At 38.1% G+C, this 25939-nt stretch overlaps 1 protein-coding gene across 1 annotated transcript in view; it reads left to right on the forward strand.

The window, feature by feature from the left end:
* The first annotated feature begins 1508 nt into the window (after positions 1–1508).
* Positions 1509–25939, forward strand: part of LOC144792908 (acetylcholine receptor subunit delta-like) — a 120493-nt gene continuing 96062 nt past the window's right edge. The window contains exon 1 of the mRNA XM_078668111.1: positions 1509–1673. Coding sequence (XP_078524237.1) covers positions 1622–1673 — 52 coding nt within the window. The 5' untranslated portion in view covers positions 1509–1621. The remainder of the gene's footprint in view (positions 1674–25939) is intronic.

A 25939-nucleotide genomic window follows, 5' to 3' on the forward strand; every position in this document is an offset into this window, starting at 1 on the left:
CAACATCTCAAATCAGGGCTACTCTTCGGAGTGGTCCAGGGGGATGAGGGCCTATCCGCAAGATACACATCATGGCCTGTAGAAATGCCTTGGCCTTGGAAGACAAGGAAGAGGCTAGCATGGCTGAATAGTGTTGAGTCTCCAAGGGGTTCAGAGAACAAGACATTGAGGAAGAAGAGGACTTCTTGTTGCTGTGTTTTTTTATCTTTCTTGAGCAAAGATCCCTTTGGAGACCACTCCCTATCTGGAGAATTTCCTGAAGGGGAAGAAATGGACCTCTATGGGGTCTCTTGACAGACCATAGACAGAATATAGCTTGGATATCATGCCATCCTGCTCCCTAGCGCCTTTGGATTCACTGAAAATCAGGAATCACAGGTTAAGAGGTCTCGGTCATATCCAAGGCACTACATAGAGATGTTATGTAGATACGATAAGGGCATCTTTTTTTAAGACATCTGATCTAGTCGTAACTGGTTTGCTGAAGAATTACTTTGGTAAAAAACAAAAAAGTGCTCCTCACCTGCATCAATGAGGTGATGGAAAACAGAAACTTACACGCGTGAGCCGGTCAGAACCACATATGCCGGTATGTGATCACAAGTCTGTGGCTAAAGCCGTATCACTTGACCTGGTGCTGCTGGAGAGATGATGCTGTCGAAAAAGTTTCCGGATCCAGTCTGGAGCCTGGAGGATACTAATTTATTTGGGAGTCTGCGGTAGTCATCGCGATACCACACAAACTGATTAACAGCGATACTGACTAATCGAAGGGTACACATAATGATGGATAGTAACATGATGACGAGTCATCTGTGACTGGTCCACTGTAACACATATGGCTGGATTTACAAAGGTAAGTGTACTACTCGTAAAACTACAGGGCTTATTTAGAAGCCCCTTGTGTGATCAGTGCATCACTTTTTCCGATATTAAAAGTGACTCACCGGCAGCGCAAGTATTTTATGAATAAGCCCCTACGAGTTTAATTTTAACAATAGTAATTTTATGACTGCAGAGACTCCGCACTTGATTAGATAGGTCTGTCCTATCTTTTTATGTGAGGAGTTCTCCGCAATGAATGCAGACGCACAATTACTATTAGTAACAGTAAACTTGTAGTTTGTGAATACCAAAAAATAGTAAACCTCGACAAGTGTAAGTTCACCTTTGTGAGTCAGGCCCTGAATTGTCAAAGTTTAAGTTGACAGATTTAACCTTATACCCTTTCTTCAAAGGGGATCTGTTTTCAAAGTGGGACCTGACATCCCTGCTACTTTCCACGTTTCCATATGTATCTTGTGTGCTCAGTGCAGGCAGTACTTCTCTGCTGTTGAGAGGGACTTACCTTAAAAAGCACATTCTTGTCGGCTGACAAGAAAAGCGTCGAAGCCCGAGCTCAACACACGTTCTCAACCCACCCTATGAATTCCGCGCCAGGAATAGGAAGTGTCTATTTTTACTCCTCGGATGTGCCCGTCTCGTCGCCACCTCCCCGTTCAGCGACACTCCTATCTCGTGGCCACATCGGGCTCAGAAGCTGGAAAATGAAACTTGAAGAGAGCGTAACCTCTTCCTAGCGGCTGCTGCATCAGAGCCAGAACCCCAGGAGCGAACCAACATGTGGAGAACCCCTCTCTTCCTGGCCCTGCTGTCAGCCTGCAGTATGGCAGGTAAGTAGGCGTCTGTGCCCTCTGGGGAGTGAAAGGCGGAAGCACCTTGACCTTTGAACTCTAGGCATCGACTTATAGGACCATGGTCCCTCCCACTTCGGAAGCACCTTGACCTTTGAACTCTGGGCATCGACTTGTAGGGCCATGGTACCTCCCACGTAGGCAATTTTGGTCACCCTATTCAGATGCTATATGGATCCCAGGGTTGCGCTTCTCAAACATTAAACTATCTGGGTCCTTTTTATTAATCACATACACTGTATAAAGTTTGATGCAGGTTGACTCACTTATATATTTGTATAATCTTTGATGCAGGGTGACACATATATTTGTATATTCTTTGATGCAGGTTGACTCACTTATATATTTGTATAATCTTTGATGCAGGTTGACTCACTTATATATTTGTATAATCTTTGATGCAGGGTGACATATATTTGTATAATCTTTGATGCAGGTTGACTCACTTATCTATTTGTATAATCTTTGATTCAGGTTGACTCACATATATTTGTCTAATCTTTGATGCAGGTTGAATCACTTATATATTCGTATAATCTTTGATGCAGGTTGACTCACTTATATATTCGTATAATCTTTGATGCAGGGTGACACATATATTCGGATAATCTTTGATGAAGGTTGACTCACTTATATATTCGTATAATCTTTGATGCTGGTTGACTCACATATATTTGTATAATCTTTGATGCAGGTTGACTCACTTATGTATTTGTATAATCTTTGATGCAGAGTGACAACATATATTTGTATAATCTTTGATGCAGGTTGACTCACTTATATATTCGTATAATCTTTGATGTAGGTTGACTCACTTATATATTCGTATAGTCTTTGATGCAGGTTGACTCACATATATTTGTATAATCTTTGATGCAGGTTGACTCACTTATCTATTCGTATAATCTTTGATGCAGGGTGACACATATATTTGTATAATCTTCGATGCAGGTTGACTCACTTATATATTTGTATAATCTTTGATTCAGGTTGACTCACATATATTTGTCTAATCTTTGATGCAGGTTGAATCACTTATATATTCGTATAATCTTTGATGCAGGTTGACTCACTTATATATTCGTATAATCTTTGATGCAGGGTGACACATATATTCGTATAATCTTTGATGAAGGTTGGCTCACTTATATATTCGTATAATCTTTGATGCAGGTTGACTCACATATATTTGTATAATCTTTGATGCAGGTTGAATCACTTATATATTCGTATAATCTTTGATGCAGGTTGACTCACATATATTTGTATAATCTTTGATGCAGGTTGACTCACTAATGTATTTGTATAATCTTTGAAGCAGAGTGACAACATATATTTGTATAATCTTTAATGCAGGTTGACTCACTTATATATTCGTATAATCTTTGATGTAGGTTGACTCACTTATATATTCGTATAGTCTTTGATGCAGGTTGACTCACATATATTTGTATAATCTTTGATGCAGGTTGACTCACTTATCTATTCGTATAATCTTTGATGCAGGGTGACACATATATTTGTATAATCTTCGATGCAGGTTGACTCACTTATATATTTGTATAATCTTTGATTCAGGTTGAGTCACATATATTTGTCTAATCTTTGATGCAGGTTGAATCACTTATATATTCGTATAATCTTTGATGCAGGTTGACTCACTTATATATTTGTATAATCTTTGATGCAGGGTGACACATATATTCGTATAATCTTTGATGAAGGTTGACTCACTTATATATTCGTATAATCTTTGATGCAGGTTGACTCACATATATTTGTATAATCTTTGATGCAGGTTGACTCACTTATATATTCGTATAATCTTTGATGCAGGTTGACTCACATATATTTGTATAAAGTTTGATGCAGGTTGACTCACTAATGTATTTGTATAATCTTTGAAGCAGAGTGACAACATATATTTGTATAATCTTTGATGCAGGTTGACTCACTTATATATTCGTATAATCTTTGATGCAGGTTGACTCGCTTATATATTTGTATAGTCTTTGATGCAGGTTGACTCACATATATTTGTATAATCTTTGATGCAGGTTGACTCACTTATATATTCGTATATTCTTTGATGCAGGTTGACTCACATATATTTGTATAATCTTTGATGCAGGTTGACTCACTTATATATTCGTATAATCTTTGATGCAGGTTGACTCACATATATTTGTATAATCTTTGATGCAGGTTGACTCACTTATGTATTTGTATAATCTTTGAAGCAGAGTGACAACATATATTTGTATAATCTTTGATGCAGGTTGACTCACTTATATATTCGTATAATCTTTGATGCAGGTTGACTCACTTATATATTCGTATAGTCTTTGATGCAGGTTGACCCACATATATTTGTATAATCTTTGATGCAGGTTGACTCACTTATATATTCGTATATTCTTTGATGCAGGTTGACTCACATATATTTGTATAATCTTTGATGCAGGTTGACTCACTTATGTATTCGTATATTCTTTGATGCAGGTTGACTAACATATATTTGTGTAATCTTTGATGCGGGGTGACTCACTTATATATTCGTATATTCTTTGATGCAGGTTGACTCACATATATTTGTATAATCTAGGAGGTAACTACCGCCTTTTGAGCCCTAAGCCATACATCTAGCTATATCAAGTGTCTACTATGAGATGAAGGTTAGTGTAAATTGCCCCAAGATCCACCCCCCACCCCTCCCTTTCCCCGGCAACCTTCTCTTAGTTTTGCTTGTCAAAGGCAGAGCGAAGAATATATAAAAAAATGATTCCAAAATATCTTGTATTTGGCAACAGGGTTTGAACACAAGACTAGCTTCTTTTCCACATGGAAAACACCTGACAAATATTTTAAGCCCCTGAATCCGGTATTCTGGAGTGAAATACAGCTCTTGAATAATTTTGAAGCGTTGAATTTTTAGATTAAAAATATTAACCAAAGAGTGACCACCCTAACATGCCACCTCCCCACTCATCCAAAGCTGATTAATTTTGTTATTTCTTATTTATCCGTAAACAAGGTATACTTTTTTTCAACTAGCCTTTCTAATTTGCACCACTTAATGCTTCGATTAAAGAAATAGTTTCCATACTGATGAATCTGGACATTGTCAACCCACTGATTCACGCATATTCAGTTACTTATAAAATATATAAGCGAGTCTCTCTGTAAAGGAACTAAAGATTTTTTTTAAGTTGACCCAGTGCAGGAATCTTCGACTGCTCCAAGGGGGTTTATGCTATTGAAAATAACACACCCAGGTAAGCAACCTAGATAAACAATGTGATGAGACCCAGACAATTGAAAATGACATGAAACAGCAAAATAGTATCTGTTTTTAGAAAATTCTTAACGTTTTAATAATTATCATATACATATGAATAAAAAAGTTTTACATACAAAATATTTAATAAAAGTACATTGCATGGACATGCAATGTACTTTTATTATGTATAAATATTTTGTATGTAAAACCTTTTTATTCATATGTATATGATAATTATTAAAACGTTAAGAATTTTCTAAAAACAGATACTATTTTGCTGTTTCATGTCATTTTCAGTTGTCTGGATCTCATCACATTGTTTATCTAGGTTGCTTACCTGGGTGTGTTATTTTCAATAGTCTATTTACCCTGACCCAGGAGCTTGATCCAATTTTCAGGGGGTCCTTGTTACTTATAATTACAAGGGGGTTTATGTGCAGGCTTTCTCTGACATGCAAATGACTCCACCCCAGGCCTATTAGGCCCCTGAAATGCACATCTCTCTACCCCAGCCCCACCGTCCCCCCTCTGTGATCAAAAAGTAAACATCTCCAGTTTTATCAGGGGTCTGGACATGCCTTTAACCACAGCCATGGAAGGCTGGCTGAGAGGCCAGCTGCAGTTACTATAAATAGCCTTTTTTTCTTAAGCCAGAGGCCATTGCCAACTCCTGTCTGTGTGTGAGGGAGGGAGGGGGTGTATGTTTGCAGTGTGAATTTGTTTGCATGGTGTGTGTGTGTATTGGCATGTTCAGGTGTGCACGAGTGTGTGCAGTTGCATTGTCAAGTCCCACATATCATTGCTCTCAAAAACTCATGCAGCCCTGGGAAAGTATGCATACATGGATGTAGTATGTTTGGATGTGGTTTTTAAGGGTGGGCGTAACTGGTGTAATTGCCTCTAGCTTAATTACTTGTAATTACCACAAAAGTACTCCTAATTATTCATAATTAGGCGAGGAGCATATTCTACCATTTAGCACATATTTTATTAGCACAACATTAATCGTTGTATCCAAAATGGACTGAAGGATGCATTTTGCCCTAAATGCAACGGGACATGAGCAGCAGCTGTCAGTGCAGATAAGCGGGGTGGAGCGGGGCAGGATGGATGTCGACAGACGACAGAATAGGATTTATTTATTTATTTAATTTTCCATATTCCATTGTGTCCAGACCTCCCTTCCGCCCGCCCGAACCCCCCCACCGCGTTTACCTGCACGGACCGCCGCTGGACACAAACAGCAGAAGCCAGCAGCCACTCTGTGCTAGGTAAGTATCTTGCTCGTGTCATCCTGAGGAAGAGTTTTTTGCCCTAATTTACTCTTAATTACCCCAGTAGGGGTAATCACGTAATTTTGCATCACAAGAGTAATGCTGAATTACCAAAATTATTCCAGCATAATAAAAATTCCTCCCAGGCCTAGTATTTACACGAATGGCACCTTGCCAAAAGGCAGCAGAAAACTGTACATGTTCAAAGGCAAAAACACAGTCAATGTGTGATCAGAGGGGAAACTGGTTTGTGGAGTGTTGCTGCAACAAGGTTTAGTGTCCTTTAAAGAGGTGAGTTTTCAGCTCTTCCTAAATTGGGGCAGTCCTCATGGAAATGGAGATATCATTCCAAATCCTAGGTGCTTAGCTGGATAAGGGAGGGGGTGTGAGCACGTGTTCCTCCTTTCCAAAGAGTAAATTCTGGTCAGTAGGGTAATTCCTTATTTAAATACAACACAGTAATCCAGGTTGATTTGAGTGAGAATAGTTCTTTTTATTCACCACTTGATTAAATCCATTTCACTCATTTTTAGTTTTTCACAGAATAAGTTATTAGGGAAAGAGAACAGCCGACACGTGTTTCGCCCTATGTGGCAAATTGAGCCAGGGCTTTCTCAAGGCTAGTCATTTAGTTTCAGCGTCGTGGTGTCAAACGATCAGTCTCTACATATTCAAAATTATTATGGGACATTGTATTTAAACATCCCATTGAGAGAGCAGCAGCAGTGCTTGTGTGCGGCCCGCTTGCAGTAGTAATAGCAAACTCTGCTCACTTTCTCTTCTATCCGGCTACAAGGCCTGTTGCCTTGTTTTTGAGGCCTTACACTGCTTTAGTTCCAGTCTGATGGTGTTCTGGCTGCGATGTGCAGCGAGCCACCAGAGCTGTTGAGCTTCTCAGCCTGGCAGGTAGTGTTGTCAGTTTTATTGGGTCACTTTAAACCTTCAAAATGTTTTATGGGCATCTCAACTTTGCATGTCTGCATAAAGAAGTTCAGAGTCGTAAGCAACTCTGTAAACAAATAGCATAACAGAGCTGACAAGTCAGAGGCCAGAATGTCAGCAGAAGCGAGCGCAATGGCATAGTGAAAGAGAAACTATGAACATGAGAAAGAACAAAACAGAAAAAAGAAAATTGAGAGGGAATGCAAGAAAGAAAAAAAGAAAAATCGGAAAAAGAGAAATATAGATATTGAATGGAAGAGATAAATAGGCTGTGGGGAAGAAAGAATGCAGGATGAAAGGAACAATGCAGATTGTGTGTGAAAGATAAAAATGAAACAAAAATAGTGGTATAAAAGAAACAGTGAGAACAGAGAAGAAATACTGAAAAAGCAACACAGAAAGTAATAGAAAGAGAAACAAAGTGAGAATAAAGAGTGAGAAAAAGAGTAGGAAGGAAAAAAGTAAGAAGTAAAGCAAGAGTGGAAAGAACGAGAGAGGAAAGTAAGTAGCAAGAATGAGAAAGAAGAGGAGAAACCAATAGAAGAGAGATAAGACTAAGGTTAAAAAGAGAAAAGAAAGCACAAACGAAATAAAAGGTGAAGGAAAGAAAACATAAAAGAAGGAAAGAGTAGAAGAGATAGAAGAGTAATTGGTAAATACATTTAAAAGAAAGTGAGATATGAAAGAAGGAGATGAAAGAAGAAAGAACTCCATAGGAAAACATAAAAAAATGAAATGGCGAAAAATGAAAATAAAAGAAACAAGAAAGAGAACACAGAAAAAGAAAGAAGGAAAAAAGTAAAGAAAGGAGAGTGAGTGATAGACAGCCGTATAATACAGAAAAATACATCAAGGTAGGAAAAAAGCAATGAAGGAGATTTAATTGGTGGATTGAGACAGGTATAAAATAGTACAGAGATAGGTTGAAAGAGGAAGTCAATGGTTGAGAATAAGACTGGTGAAGTGGAAGATGGAATGAAAACTGAAATGAATAAAGATGTTGATTAAAGAGTGTGGGGCAGTCTTGAAAGAAGCAGGGCACGAAGAAGGGCAAAAACAGTAGTTGTGGGCGATTAGAAGGTAACAGGAAAAGGTGATAGAGGATTTAGGTTAGATTGAGTAGTACAAGGAGAGAGTTGAGAAATGTGGTGAATGAATGTGAGCACAGTGGCTAGATTAATTCAATCTTTCCATCCATCACTTTGCTTTTTTGATGTCCTTAGTGTGATGGGTATACTCAGACGGGAATCCCGTGCTCACTGTGCCACAGGAATCGAGCTATAACTGGCTGATGAACCCATAATAAGCACAAAACAGTCCTATGCTTGTATTCCGGTTCAGGCAGGACTTGACATAGCAGTTTGCATTGGATGGTTCCCATTGGAGCAGGGTCAATACTGATTTGCATATGGTTGGGTCTAAACTGAGGTGGCATTGTGGACGAATAATGATGGATTGGGATGTAGCCCTTTGTGATTGTCAGTGGCTGAGAATAATTTAAGCATTCCATCCATAACTTTGTCTTTTTTCAAGCCAAGAAGAGTAAGGATTAAGTATCCACTCATGGTTCGCTAATGGGAGGGGAGTGGTGACTCGAAGCCTCTACACTCATTGCTAAGAAACTCACAAGTTTGGCTGCCACAGGGAAGATGCCCTTCTGCAGAATCCATTGCCACAGGCATAAGCCACCCCCCCAAAAAACAGGATTCAGAAACCCACACAACCCTACTTGTTGACATAGTTGATATTGGTTGAGTTGTCCAAGAGGATGTAGGTGGTACTCCTCCCTAAGATGGTAGTGAGGGAAGCCTTTCGGACCTGGTGAACAGCCCTCCGATCCAACATGTTTATATGTAGCCGCTGGTTTGACTATGATTGAAAGTCCTGGGTGTTCAGACAAAATACAAAAAAAAATGTCAATATGCAAAAATGTAGGGTTTTTAATATTGTGATACAGAAATATCATGATGCAGAAATATCAGTGACAAGAATATTGATTTTCTAAGGTATCTATGTCAAAAATATCCATGCCATTAATATTCTTTACAAAAATATCTGTGTTAATTTCATGTATAAAAATATATATGTTAAAATCAAAATTGAAAATATATATGTAGTTAATCTCATTTACAAAAATATCGCTGTTTATGATGTTGTTTTTAAATTATTTTTATGTATTTTACTACATATTTTAATTGTATATGTGTAAAATATTTGTTTTAATTTTTATTGTAATTTGTAGTGTTGTAGCAGGTTGTGGATTTTGTAGGGTATAGGGTGTGAAGTAATTTAATTATGATGATGTAATAATTAATTTATAATAAATATTAATTATGTAATTAATTATGTAACTAATGTGTGCTTGTTTACATATGTTTTTATATATATCTGTAAATATTAAACATATTTAATTCACATTATATTAATGTTAAAATATTTAATATTTACTGCTTTTGACTTTACATATTAAAAAACAATATTATTGTATATATTCTTTCGATATTAGTGTAAAACAATATTTTTTCCCCTAATATTTATGTACTTACCATTATAAATATAGGACAATGATATTTTTGTAATTGGATATTTTGGAAACAGTATTTCTGTATCACAATATGTTTGGCCTCGATATTCTGTTAGTGAACCAGGTCCTGGGTCAGATGTCATGCATATGTGTGTCCCAACCCAATAAGGAGGCATCCATGACCACGGTAGCCTGTGATTACAGGGGACTGAAGAGCAAACTACTGTGAGGTTTTAGTGACTCATCCACCAATGAAGATCCAGCAGAATAGATTGGAAGATCTTTCCCCAAACTAAAAAGCAGCCTTGGCATTGAAGCCACTACAATATCAAACGTCACTAAGGAGCTCTCATTGACCCTCTGGCAAGCAGGAGCAACAAGATACCACCAAGCCTAAAAGTCGTAGGACTTGCAGACACAGTAGTGAACCCTGACTCTGAAGTATCTAAATCATATACTTCTGACTCTAGGAGAAAGGGTAGCATATATCACATATGAAGGATGCCCTAGTGCAATTTTTAAATTTTTTTTTAGGGTTGGGTGGAGCTTGTGGAGTAACATGAAAACTCAGCGAGATTCTGCGGAGTACCATGAACGGTCAGATTTAGCCATGTTGCGCTACTCGTGCTGATTTTTTTGCGCCAGGCGCTCGTTCCATTCTGAAATATCAGCGCAAATGACATGAGGTGGCGATGCAGAGAGCGCTGCTTCTCAAGTTGATTTTGCTGCCACTCAAGTAGATTTTCTACTTAAGCAGCAGTTTTCTGACCATGAACAGATGTGGCCGCCTGCGACAACCTGCTTTGGGGAAATCATGCCGTATTCCCTCCCAGCGACGAAAATTACACTATGGGACACTAAATCTCGCTCGCACTCACCAACATTTTATTGGCAAGCTACCTTGAGAAAAAAATATGCCACATGGAGGTTGGCAGAATTTGTCTGGAATTCTGCATTACATGCGTAATGGGAAGTAGCCAAAACTCTGTCAACCACGCCGGCGGTGCAGAATTTATCACCCAAACCTACTAAAAAAGAGTAAAAAATGACAACAAATGTCACGATTCAGCAAGACTCTTGTGGGATCGAGAAATAAAATAGTAATCAGGCCCGCATTTATAACCTGTAAGCCCCGAGGAAACCACCCTTGGGGCTTGATCATGAGTCTGGCGGTCCAGACTGATGGGTGCGAGGTGCTGGCAGTCTCCTGACTGCCCTATAAAATCAGGGACATTTTCCTTTTACAATCAGGGCAGTTGGATTGCCATTGCCCCGCCACAAACGACAGGGAACCACCATTCCCTGGTGGTGGTGCGGCGGTGTAGAGGCAGTAATATGCTTGGCAGGACCTCTGTGGTCCTGCCTAGTGTATTGCAATAATAAATACTTAAAAAAATACAGGGCCCTGGAGGATGGGGTACACAGTACCTACAGTGGCAGTGATGTCATCAATGATGTCATTTGAGATATCATCAGTGATGTCATAAATTATGTCATAGAACATGTCATTAGTGATGTCCTATGTAGGGTCATGAGCAGTGCATGGTGGGGGCGCAAGTTATAGTTAGCGCTGCTAACTATAACTGGTGAATTTCTGTTTTCTGTAGTTGCAAGAGTTAGTTTGTCACTTACAAATTCACTTAACTATAATGCTACTTTAACCTTTGGGTTAATATATATATATATATATATATATATATATATATATATATATATATATATATAAAATATATATATCCTCGCTCCAGTTTCTTAACTTACAGGTAAAGAGATAAAAGCACTCACGGGGAAAGTTTCTTGTTTATAATTTATTTAAACAAGTAGGCAAACACGTTTCGGGTTTCCTTCTTCAGGACAATGAAGAAGAAGGACACCCGAAACGCGTTTGTGTACTTGTTTAAATAAATTATAAACAAGAAACTCTCCCCGTGAGTGCTTTTATCTCTTTACCTGTAAGTAAAGAAACTGGAGCGAGGATGTTACGTGGGGCACCACCACGCACAGCACCCGTCCACGAGTGACCCGTTTTGGTGTAACCGAAGTGGATATATATATGTATATATATATATATATATATATATATATATATATATATTTTACTATATGCACTTTATTGGTATTTGCACTATTGCTTTTTGCACTCTTTGGCTATTCAAGTTTTCTTGATGTGACTTGCCCACTTGGGCTTTACTTTTGCGAAACAGTTTCATAAGACATTGGATAAAACGCTGCTATTGTCTATCTTTGAGCTATTCACTAAAGGGTTTTACATGAATATGGAGGAATCAAACATTGTTGCCACATAGATAATATTGATTGTCATGTAAATACTTTGTTTAGTCGTCATGTATTTTTACCCGATGAATATGCGCTTTTCCCATGAATTCTGTGTTATTGGAAATTATGGAGTGTGCTCTTGTCAGCTATACATATATTTTTGCTGTATTATAGGCATTAGTTTGGTCAGTTTGCACATTAGCGGCGTTTTTACTAAACAGTACTTTGTCCATGTCTATGATTTAACTAAATTGCACTGTCACTTTAAATAGCCTTACACACCATGTGTAGTTTGTCATGTGATCAAGCCTCCCTGGAGGCGAAACGCGTCATGGCGGCAGCGCTGGCTTCACTGGATTAAATTTGAACTTGCACCAGCATTCTTTGGGTCGGCTCTTTGTTGTACAGGATTTTATCAGCAACAACTTGTGGAATATATATATATATATATATATATATATATTCACTGAAAAAACCATAGGTTATAGACCATATATAGTTAGGAATTAGCATTTTACAAAACCTTTTTTTACTGACACAAAACCATTGAAATTCCAGATATAGTTAGTTGTACTAACTATATATCGCGCACCCGCAATCCACTGCTGATCATGTCACATATTACATCATTCATGACATGGTCAGTGACATCACTGATGACATCACTGATGACATCTCAAATGACATCACTGATGACATCACTGATGACATCTCAATTGACATCACTGATGACATCTCATTTGACATGACTGATCACATCACTGATGACATCATTCATGTGATAATACGATGAACTTCTTCAGACTCTAATATAACCTTATGTACACTCAGTGTAAATAGACACTCACAGACTGTCACTCATCCATGGAGTTACTCACACACCTAGTCAGTCATGCAAAGAATCAATCACACCTCCATTTCCTCAACTATGCAGTTATACACACCTTACGTATTCAAACAGATACTAACACATATTTACTCTCTTATACAATCCCTGATACAATTTCATAATGATCCATACAGCCACTCACACATTCACTGCCTCTTATGCACAGTTATTTATATATGTCAACTCTCACATATACTGTGTTTTACATATGTTTTTACTTTGACATGTAGCACTGAGATATACATTCACTCACCAATACACTCATGCACACAGTCAACCACCCATAGAGCTGTTTCCACATGCACGTTTGAACCCATACATCTAGTGAAGCAACTGCTCACACATCTATGCACAGAGTCATACACCTCTCAACCATCAACACACACACTCAGTCTCCCATACAAATACTTGGGCAACCAATCAATAACCCATAAAGTTACTCATATAGCTACTGATCAACACATGCGGCAGTTTACAGAACAACAGACATAATGATGCACAAATTAAGACAGTTTAGTCACTAACCCATGCACTCAGTGAGACATATTTAATCACTCACTCATACAGTCAGTCATGCACCTACTAAATCCTTCATCCAGACACTTATACATCCACTCATTCTTCAATATGTAAGACATATTTAAACTTTACAGAAACATAAAATCACTGGATGTTGTTATCAGTGATGTCATCAGTGATGTCATTTGAGATGTCATCAGTGATGTCATCAGTGATGTCACTGACCATGTCATGAATGATGTAATATGTGACATGATCAGCAGTGGATTGCGGGTGCGCGATATATAGTTAGTACAACTAACTATATATGGAATTTCAATGGTTTTGTGTCAGTAAAAAAAGGTTTTTTAAATGCTAATTCCTAACTATATATGGTCTATAACCTATGGTTTTTTCAGTGAATTTTCAAGGTTTTGTAAATGCTAATTCCTAACTATATATGGTCTATAACCTATGTTTTTTTCAGTGAATTTCATTGGTTTTTTAAAAGCTAATATCTATAGCTGTAAAATGTATTCTTCTTTAAATCAAAAAATTTATTTTATATGTTTATTATTCTTTTTTTTTATTATTATGTTTTGGTTCGCTCCCGGTTCGCGAACCGGGAAGCTTCCCGTTAGCTCAATGTGGTGCCGCGACCCGGTCCGCGAACCAGTAAACGTTCTGTTTGCGCAACTGCCGCGTTAGAAATCAACATCGTGACGCGTCGCGGAAACGCGACGTATCGCGTTGTCGCGTAATGCGTCTTATGACGCGCTGCGTTAGCGCACCCGGAAGTGCTCCGGTACGCGAACCGCAGCTCCCCGGAAGCGATCCGGGGCGCGTCGCGAAAGCGCAACGTATTGCGTTGCCGTGTAATGCGTCTTATGACGCGCCGCGTTAGCGCACCTGGAAGTGCTCCGGAGCGCGAACCGAGGCGCGAAGCGCAGCTCCCCGGAAGCGATCCGGGGCGCGTTCCGCAGCGCGTAACTTAAGCGTAACAGGTCATGTGACTTGTTAATAAAACTTTATATTGGTTCATTTCACTTTTGGTTTCCTAATGATGTAAGGCTAGGTCATGTGACCTAAAAATAACACTTTTCATTGGTTAAGACCTATTTTTTTTCCAAAATGATGAAAACCCCTCCTTCTTTCTTCACTCTGACTTTCATCTTTGTGAGAGGAAGACCCTTTGTGATCACTGAGCAATGGCTTCATTAGTAGCTTCAGCTGGTGCACCCCCACCACCACCACCACCTCCTCATAGGAAGAGAGGACCACCTCCACAGTTCATTACCAACACAGAGGAGGAAGAGGATGAAGAAGAGGAACAGGAGATACAGGAAACACCGTTTTTACAAGAGGAGCCCCGGGTATCTCATCATAAAACTAGTTTCATTTGGCAGTTTTTTTCATTTCCTGAAGGACAGAAAAAAGTTAATGCTCGATATGTGACGTGCCTGATATGTAAAGAGGACTTATCTAGAGGCACAGAAAAGAAGTATGGTTACGGCAACTATACTATGCACCGTCACATGCTGAGGTGGCATCCACTAAACTACAGCCGGGCAGAGATGCGTGACCTTCAGGACAATCCACCAACTCCTGTGGCCAGGACATCGTCACAGGTATCTCTGTCGGGGCCAGAGGCACGGGAAACCGTGCCAAACATTCAGGACAACTTTGTCCATATGAAGATTACCTGTTTATATTGTGGTACATTGCTCTCATGTGCCAATATGAGCATTAACTTAATAAACAGAGCATTTGAAAACCACAAGTGCTCTAAACGCCCCAAAAAGTAAATTTTTTTTTTGCTCCTGTTGAGCCCTTTCCAATGCCTGTTTTTTGTTGTTTCCCCCCCAAAAAAACCAAAAAAAACATACAACTGTTCAAAAAATACAAAAAAAAAAAAAGTTCAGAAAAAAAATATATATATATAAAACAACAAAAACATTAAAAAAAAGTTCTTTTCAGAACTACCTCCCCTTTATAAAAAAATTGCTAGAATGTTTAGCACTCTGGCAAGCTCTATTTCTTTTGGTTCGCTTCCCGGTTCGCGAACCGGTACGCGAACCGGGAGCGAACCAAAAAATATAAAAAAAAAAAAGAAGAGTAAGTATAAGGGAAGTAAACAGAGAGTAATGTTAAAACAAAGACAGCTATAGGGACTAAACCAGAGATACTGTTTAATAGATTTATTTACCGAAGAAAAGATGGAAGAGGGTATAATTGTGAAAAAGAAAATAGATAAGGAAGTGAAAGAAAAAAAGGAGAGTAGAAGAATAACAAAGAAGAGTTTCTTAGAGAATGTGAGTGAATGTTCAAAATAAGATTAAAACATGTGGAATAACAGAGAGAAAAAACAGAAAGCAGAAAAGAAGAAGTAACAGAAAAGGAATAATTGAAACAGCAAAGAAATGTAAATAACATAGGGGCATATTATCAACATAGGCAATAAAAGTTTCGCAGCTTTTATTGGCAGAAATGTGTCGCTAAAGCCGCTTTTGCAGCAGAAAACTGCCGCTACAGCCACTTTTGCAGCAGTTTTCTGCCGATAAAAGCAGCAATAATTTTATTGGCTGTGTTCATAATATGCCCCTTAGTGTGCTTCAACTACACAGAGAAAGCATAATGAACAAGTAGTGAAAGAGTGATCAGTCAGAGACACTAAGAGTAATAGAGACGGAGTGAGTGAACAAGAGTGAGGAACTATGAGGAGAGGGACTGAGAAAAGGAGTGGAAGGAGTAGAGTAAGTAAGTAAGTAATAGAGAAAGGAATGAGGGAAGTAGCAAAGGCAGGAAAGTTAGGGTTAAAGAAATGAAGCAGTGGAACTAATAGTAGTTAAATGTGATAGAAATGTAACGAAAAGAGTACAAAACATTTACCTTATAATTGTCGTTAACTTAGTCACTTGTTATTTTTATACTTTCAATCTGTGAAAGAGAGAACAAACATTTGAAAAATATTAAAACATGTATTTAAAAATTAGAAAAGACAAGGGAAAAGATTGAAGGACAAACAGTTTTTCAACAACTTTGACACTTACAGAAGCTTCTGCTTCTCCAGGCCCCCTACACAGTCCTAAAGATATACATTTTAAACTAACAGTATCTTGATGCAGATGAACTGAGGCCTATCTTGGAACATGGTGCATCTTTTGCACTGCTGTTGTCTCACAAAAGTGACGCAATTGCAGCGCAAAAGAGGTGCACAATCATCATAAAACTGTTCCTAACATTTTAAATGACTGTTTCAGGATGGCAATAAGGTGTGTCCTATCCAGACGTTTGTTTCAGGTGAGGCCTACTCAGGGTTGCAGATCAAATTTAGCCTTGTTGAAGAGTACAGAGGAGATAATACATGTGCAGGGCAACCAATAAAGTTCAGACTTCCTCTGTTTCCCTGGAGAGGCCTAAACTTCATCTGCACAATTTGATTCGGAATGTTACGAAACACAGGTAATGTATTTGAAAAATATGCAATTTCTTTTGCTCATTTCACAATCACATCACTTGTGTTTCCTTTGGTTAGGTATCTCATTATGCAGATGTAGTCCAGCATATGAAAGAGTACGCACTGAATGCAACAACTTTGACACTTACAGAAGCCTCACCTTCTCCATGCCTCCTACACAGTTCTAAATGTACATCATAAATACAAACAGTACAGAATTAACTATACATGTTAAATGGTTTATTTTTGCTGTTCTCAGAATGTATCAAATTTCACTAAAAACAGTGACTTGAAGGTATTCATCATATAACAGCGGGGAAAAAAAAACACAATCAAAATGATTGTGTTTAAAAAACCCATATAACATAACCAATCAGAAATCAAAACTCCTCAAAAGTAACTTACTTTCCATGACGTCGAAGGATGTCCTATGAACAGCTTACACTCGGTTGTGCTGTTTTTTCAGCCCGCCACTTTCTGAAAGAAAAGCTCCATCGTTTTGAAAAATATGTTACATACAATAAATGACTTCTCGCTCTCTACCACACGTTTCCTCAAGGCCAAATCGTGTAAGAGCCATTTATAACTCTTGGAATTCTTGTAAGCAAATCCCGTCATTTTGTATTTCCGCAACTTTCAGAAAGAAAACGTTCAAGATCACTTTCACAATCCTAGACTAGTAATATCTTACCCTTTTTGCTCACTCATGTTCTACATTTCCTATGACACTGATACTGCTTACTATGAAGCAGACTTACACTACCTCTATGACTACTACAATTATTTAATTCTCTACATCACTTTTAATCACAAAGCAATATAAAACAGTAGATAAAATTATATCAACCCCTAGAATCATTATACGCCAGTTACCTACCCTAAATTCTCTTTTCTGAAAACAGAAAGTAAGAATATTTTTTAGTAAAAAGGCAACATTGTATCGTAGTCAAATGGCAATAATTTCCGAAACAGCAAATTTTTTTACATTTTCAATAACCTGTGTAATAAGCGGATCTTGTCAAATAACCATCATGCAATATAATAGCTGCAGTTACAAATCTTCTTCCTAAAATCAACGACTGTGTAGCCACAACATTTGTAATTAAAGTTGAAGACTTACTTTCATCAGGTTTATATAATTGGATTTTTAAAATGACATTATAATCAAAAGTTTGGACCAATAATCTAGACAGCATTGCAGACTTACATTCCCTCTACTCCATGTTTTGATTGGCTGCTTGAATTAGCTTATAAAAAGAAACAGTTTTTCTGAACTCATTCAAAGTGCAGTTATTTTTCCATGACGTCAAGTGTTATGGTAAGAAGACCGTTTGCTTTGGGAAATACTCTGTTGTCCTTCAACTAATCTGTGCCCACCACTTTCTGTAAGAAAATCTTCTTTTTTTCCAGGAACTATTGTCTCTGTACTACACTTATCCTCAAGGCCAAATCGTGTAGGAGCCATTAGAACCTCTTGAAATTCCTCAGAGCACATCCCGAGATTCTTTCCCTAAAATTTTGGTTTTAAAAACACCAGGTAAGAATTTTTAAGGTCATACGGCAATTTTTTTTTGAAAGTTAAAACAGAATCGTTGCAGAATGACCAGCCGTTTCTAGACTTTAAATAAGCTGTGTAATGTCCTGATGTTATTGAAGGACCGTCATGATATATAATTGCTGCAGTTACAAAAGTCCTTCCTGATATTGACAACTGCGAAGCTACAACATTTTTTATTAAAGTTGTCAATTTTGTTCCATCAGCCCTACATCGTTGGAACATTAAAATGACATACTGGCCATATGTTCGTATAAATAATGTTGACATCATTTCAGATTTACATTGGCTACACTCCATGTTGTGATCAGCTGCTTTTACGAGCTTATTAAAGGACACTGATTTACTGTCTGGCAAAGTTAAATGTATAAATCTTTCTGAGTCTACACTAGTAGTACTTGATACCCTACAGTTCTCGCAGTCATGCTGCCATTGATAAGAAAGCCCAAACAGGTGATCTACATCTACACCTTCAGCATGCAATACATCAAGCATATACATTAAAAACTCCTGACAATCTTGCTGAATATTTTGAGAGAATTGTGTTTGACCTGAACATCTGTCTAACAGATTTCGAATTTCAGACACACTTTCTATTTTTGTTCTATCAGTGCTACATTTCTCTAACACAGAATTTAACAAACTGCAAAATCTGTGATCCGAATTGACCACAATCTCTTCTTTTACATTTTGCAGAGAAAACAAAACATTAACCACTACATTAGCATAGCAGTTGACACCAGAACTGTTTTCAAATTGAAAACCAACAACATCTTCAACAGAATCCTTTTTCTTTCTGCTTATAATTTCAGGTTCATCAACTTTTCGTCTTTTTGGTACAACCTCCCTAGTATTGGTCACATTTCTTCGTTTCCGGCCTACCACACGTTTCTCAAACAAAGGATATTGAGGCAAATGTGGCGCATACTCTCTTCTTAACCTATTGTATTCCTTAACACAATCTAGATCCGCACAAATGTTTGTGACATCACACTCAATCAAGTACAATCCCGTTAAAGTTCTAACTCGTGACAATGCCACATATGCCATACCCTCCTTGAACACAGAACTGCCAATATTCACCAATGCACTGTCTACACTTAAACCTTGTGATTTATGGATTGTCACCGCATATGCCAAGCAAACAGGAAACTGCTTACGGCGAACATATAAGTCTTTTACAAGCAAAAATCTAGCAGAACAACGACCAATTAGCTGTACTTCCTCAATGCCATCAAATTTAATTTTTAAAAATTCAATTCCATCTCTATTTCTGTATTTCACAAAATCAACAACATTACCCATTGATCCATTTACCAGACCTCTTTCAACATGTAAATTCCTTCTTAAAATTATACGGCAATTTAAGCACACATTCAGAGTCTTTTCAAAACCTGCAGTTTTAGATATAGTCTTCTCTAATGAATCCAATTTTGTTTTCAAATTCTCAGACAAAATAATTGTTGATCCCATATGCTCTACTCTGTCAATAGCTTCCGGTTTCACAATCTCTTGGTTTTCTAAATACAACATTTTGTTGTTGAAGATGGCACATTCTGCAAGAGTTGGCATCAAACATATTCCAGATTTCTTCTCAGTAATTTTCTGAAAAATATTCTCAGGCACAACGTCTTGTTCTGGATATAAATTTGACAGTAATCGTGCATGTAAAGCTTGTTTCCCATGCTCGGTCACTTTTCCAATTCTAACATCTTGTAGAATATTCTTGTAAACTTCATCCTTCGCCTGACGCATATTTTCATGCAGTTCAGCATAATTGAAGTTTAACCATATATTGACGTTGCCAATGCTCCCTAGGCACTTCCTGGTATCTTCATGCGTGAGCATTTTGAACACAGGTTGTCCTTTCACTGGTGTCAGCTGCAGAAGATCTCCGAAAACAATGATGTGTTTGCCACCAAATAACACATCATACTCTGTTTTAAGAACTTCTTGCATTCTCAAATGCACAAAGGCAAGCATGACATTGGAAACCATGCTTACTTCGTCAATGATAAGAAGTTTCATTTTCCTCAAGACTCTTGAAACTTCACAACAAGCATCTCCAGATAACTTGTGGTATTGTAATTTGTTATCATGCTCCACTGGCAGCATCAGTAGACGATGCAAAGTAATACCTTTAATGTTATGTGCTGCCAGTCCAGTTGGAGCGGTGACAACACAAGACAGCGATGACTCAGTCCTTTCCTTCAAATAACATGAAATTGCTTTAATGAGGAAACTCTTTCCAGTTCCCGCTTCTCCACTCACGTACAGTCGGACAGGCTTCAACGATGTACATGAGCACTCTTTCTTCTCATGACTTAATCCATGATCAATTTGCTTGGTAACTTCGTCATATATTTTCCTCTGCTCAACGTTGAGTTGTCTTTCCAAGTCTTCTAAGTTAACCGCATCCTCCTGAGCATGTGCCATGGCTCTTTCCACTTCATTCATGGCAGTGGCAGCTTCATTTTCGATAACAGGTCCTCCTAGTGGATCCTGACTCAATGAAACAGAACTCTGACTGTCCTGAGAACTGTCTCTGGCAATCTCGGCTGCAATCGTTGCTTCCTGCTCGATTTCCGCATTCAACATTTGTACATATTTGGGAAAAGCAGGACATTCTATGGTCTCCTTGGCGGCAGTGAAAGAGTCTTCATAACAGAGGAAATCTCCAAGCAGTTCCTCTTCTGCACGCTAAGGCTTGAAAAGTTGCAAAAGTGCTAAATAGAAAAACTCATTTTTTTCAGGAGATTCGCCACTCAATTTTAGATGGTTTACCAAGTGGCATTTTCTTTGCTTGACCAGACATCCCTCACTTCCAATTACAGCATACACTCCTTTATCAATATCTTCTTTGATGTTCCTCTTGAATATGTAATTTTGTAGAACCTCATACAGACAAACATTCTCGAGGTGACTGCTTCGATTTGGATAATATGTATCCAACATGTTGGTCTTCAAAATGTCGGTACTGTTTGGCTCCTTTTCCGCCAAATACTCAATTTCCCGCACAGGTTTCAGAACTCGATTACGCGTTGCAGCAAGACCAAGACTCGCCCAAACGATACTCCTAGATTTGGCATAGAGACTTGCTGAAGACAACCGATCAGAACATTCGTAAGCTCCGATTTCTCGATGCGACAACATCTTCAGACTGAAACTGTACAACTTCTTACTTAGGCTCTTTTCATGGGAAATGTCCTCCCACATATCCTTCAATTCTGTCTTTTCTTTTTTGGTGATGTAAGATGTCACATACCGAGCCACAGCCATACAGTTATCAGCCACAAACTGTATATCCATGTTAGCATTCCACATGGACAAAATCACTGGGTTGTAGTCGTTGATGTACTTGGACTCTTCGTTCCTCTTCAAATTGTATGTGTTTTTAGGTGATTTCCTTGTCACATTATGTCGCAGCGAAGACATCAAACTGTTCACTCTTCCTTTAGAAATCACCGGTCTTGGAAAGGCGAAACTACATTTGGTGTAGAACTTGTCCTTGTTTCTGAATTTACGACGACAGTACTTTCCGCAACGATGGCTTTGGAAGCGTAGAACTTGTTCTCTTAGGCTTTTGTCCTCCTTTGCGTTTGGAACAGCACATGTAGAATACTGTTCTATGAAACTCATCACTAAGTCTTCTGGATCTGTTCCAAATTTAGGTGCATCCTTGATCCACAGCAGCATATGTATATGAGGAGCACCTCTTGCTTGGTACTCCTTTCTCCAGAAGAAATCCAACACCTCTCCAAGAGGTGGATTCTTCTTATTCATGATGAAAGACATCATAGCTTCAAATCTATGATTGAAGTACCTGCATACATTCTCTGGATCCAAAGAGCACAGTTCTCCGGGTGTCTTGAATTCGATGTTTTCGATGTTTCCATTTGCCTCTCGTAGAAATTCAAGTAAGTCTTCCCAGCCATACTCGGCACAGCTCAGAGTGAGGAACCATATGGGAGTTCTTAAGTTCCTCAGCATACATTTTAAATCACCATGACGACGGTACCAGTACTCATTAGTACCACGCTGACACGCCATGAGATTAATCAGGTGACAATCCAAAATACTGTCTTGGACATTGACTTTATCCATAAAGTCACTTGCCGAGATGTTTTGCATCTGTATACCACTTTTCAAGATGTGGTTCACTGCATATGACAGTCCAGACAGATCGCTTTCAAACAGGAGATGAAACAAATAGGGAATGCATTGTCGAAACCTAGCATCTTCTGCATACAATCGTAAAGTCCGGTGTTCAGAAGCAGGAATTTGATGAGGTCGCTCATCATATCTTCCTCCTTGACCTGTTGGAAATAGCTGTGGAAAACACCGAGCTTCCAAACTTTCCTCCCAGACACTAATGGGACTCCCTTTGGCTTGTTTCATTTGAAATAACTCAATAGCATTCCCCATGACTTCCTTGGAATGCAAAGGATGAACACTATAATGTTCATATATTTCTTCACTTTTAGAGGGTTCTACTTTCTCAATTTGACCAGCACACAAATCGCTATCCTCTTCCTCACTTACTTCCTCTTCTGCAACATATACATTCTTATAGTACTTATTATTTTTTTTCAAATACAATGTTGCCTTTTTTACTTTCCTAACATCCACTAAATCTTGCCATATTTTTTTATTCTTTGTCGGAACCCCATTAACTAAGATAACCAGAGGTTCCTCTTCCACTTTTTCTACTCCAATTGTGTTAATGTTTTTCTTCACATCTAGAGGCAAATAAACAACTCTTCCCTTTAATCCTCTCTGTAAATCTGATGGAGGCAATTTCCCTGTCTTTGGCTCCATTCTTACAATAGCCTGAAAGGGATGGATACTTTGAATCAAAATAGATTCATAAGTATTTAAATCCTTCAATTCAGAAGGAATCTCAACCAATTCCAGATTAATATGAACCGCTCTAGCAGGCATCTGGTTTTGATTTAATTTGTTACAACAATAAGTACACACACGTTGATCCGATCCCAAATCAAAACAATTTTCTACCATCAAGTATGTAGCGAAATCCTTCCATTCACTATTATTTTCCCTTTCACTTCTTGCATATAAATCCACTAACTTAGTCTGATACTTATAATAAGTGCGTCGACAACACACACAAGTGAAATTAGGCCTCTCACTTGATTTCACCTGAAACGTGGCAATTTCCTTCTGAAAATTATCTGTACTGGAAACCTGTACACTATCTTCCACATTACCCTCTTCTTCTGGGTCAATTTCAACATTCTCCTCTTTACTTCCAAAGTAACAAAATTCAATTTCTTCACACATATTCTTCACATCTATTTCAGAACCATGCAAAAGAGCAGCGCATAATTGTTTAAGCATAACTGCTGGACTCTTAGCATAATACAACATTCTAACTAATTTCCTCACTTTATTATGATGCACTGCTAGCATCCTGAAATGAGGAAAAACACTCTGGCATACTCTCCTGGAAAGACAAGCCAGTGAATGACCATGCAAACCTGTCACTTCTCTCACTCTGCAAGGATCTAATTCTTGCAACAACTTCATTTTCTGCTTCAAACTTTTCTTATTAAATGTCCGTACAAAATCACAAAGCAAATTGATGGAATCCTGTCGCACACTGCAAATACTACTACACTTCCAGGTGTACACAGGTCCCTTAGGACGTCTTCCTAAAACCTCATTACCTAACATCTCTTCTGCCTCTGTTGTCACAAGTTTTTCTTTTTCAACTGGACAACCATCTTTCACCTCATAAGCTCGACCACTGGTGTCAACTGCATGCACCAAATCATTATCCTGGAAATAACTCTCCTCATTGAAAAATGCCTCACAACTTGAACTATGCATCCATTCTCCGGAAAAAAATTCACAAAAATTACTACGATTAACTATTCTCTTCCATCTACTATTTCTTTTGAAATCATAAATTGCCTTGTTTAGCTTCCCAATTCTATTGATTATCAAAATAAATAACTTTCGTTTAATTTCAAATGCCTGATCAATAACTTTCTCAACTTTTTTTTTCTCTTATAAAAACCCACTTTCTGTTGACCTTTCTTAATATTTTTTAACAAATTGCCAATTATCCTGTTGCGGAACATTCATTTACGAATGTCCCTAAACTGTTGTTTCCTTCTACTATCATGCACAGAGTTATCTCTTGCTCTAGCAGTAACATTTTTGATTGGCCTTTCCTTTCAGTTTAAATTGCTTCTCTTTTTCTGGACAAAAACATTTTCTGTAGTACTACTTTTTTTTCTAGAAATGTTTCTTATGAATGTTTTCGTGGTCTTACCCGGTGCTTTCTTGGTGACTTGACGATTTTTTATTGTAGAGGACTGCTGCTGTAAATGATGGACCTGCTGTCTTTGACGTTTTGTAGCCTTTCTCATTCTCTCCTTAGTTGGCATTCTCAAAATTTGAAATGATCTGCAGTTGAATCTGTGGTAAAATATAATAAAAAATGTTATTAACCACTATTACCAAACAGTAAATCAATAACAGTCATCAAAAACTTAACACACTACTTAACATTTTTACATATAATATTTTTTAGTGCTTTGGCAAATTTAGAATACAGAAATAGCAGAAAAGAAATGGAATTCTTCTTCATTTTACCTGTCCTGTTTTATATGTGAATCTGATCTAATTTTATGAGCATATTTTAATATTTTATTGAAGACACTACACATAACCTGTTTTTGAAGGTGTGTTTAATTTAAAATTAAACAGTTTACATTTTTACTTTTCATTTATTTTAAATTTTAAAAATAAATGTTTATAGTTCCATAGGCTCAAGCAGGTCAGCTTCCCACCCTATGTCATACAATTCTGACAAATCGGCATCCTCATCATATTCTTCATCATCCTCAGGATTTAAATCATCCAAGGGATCTACTTCCACTGACGTTTCAATTACAAGTTCAATGATGAGGTCGAGATCAACTGATTCCTGATTGTCACTCATGTTGATGTTGTCGTTATCTTTAAAGAAAGAGAACAACAATGAGATGTTGCAGAGTAAGAGACAAATCTCAGAGATTATAATAGTAAATTTGTTTAACAAGAGTAACATTTTGCAGCTATTATTTAGCCATGTCCAGCGATGCTGAGGAGGTGAGGCCTATGTCCAAGTTTTCAGTGAACAGGACTCATCTCTTCTTAACCTTGGATAAGCCTCACCGACTCTGTGTCCCCTGCTCATACTTAAATGTACAGGGGCAGATTTATGCTAAGTGGCGCATCCCCACGGATGCACCAGTTAATGTGCACCGCTGCTCTGCCACCGATAGTGTGCCGCATTTACAATGTGGAGCACCATTGAGCAAAAACAGCACAGATGCGTCACGCATCTGTGCCGCAAAAGCAGCACATTGCAGGAATCACGTCATAAGCGCGACATGTCTACTGCAATGCACAGGAGGAAGCCTCACATTGCATGGTGCATCACTTCTTATGCCTGTTTCAAACAGGCGTAAGGATTTGATTCAACAATGCTATAAAGCTGACTCAGTGAAATCTTCTAAATTTCACTGTGTTAGTTTTA

This window comes from Lissotriton helveticus, chromosome 11 (genome assembly GCF_964261635.1).
Source record: "Lissotriton helveticus chromosome 11, aLisHel1.1, whole genome shotgun sequence".
NCBI lineage: Eukaryota > Metazoa > Chordata > Amphibia > Caudata > Salamandridae > Lissotriton > Lissotriton helveticus.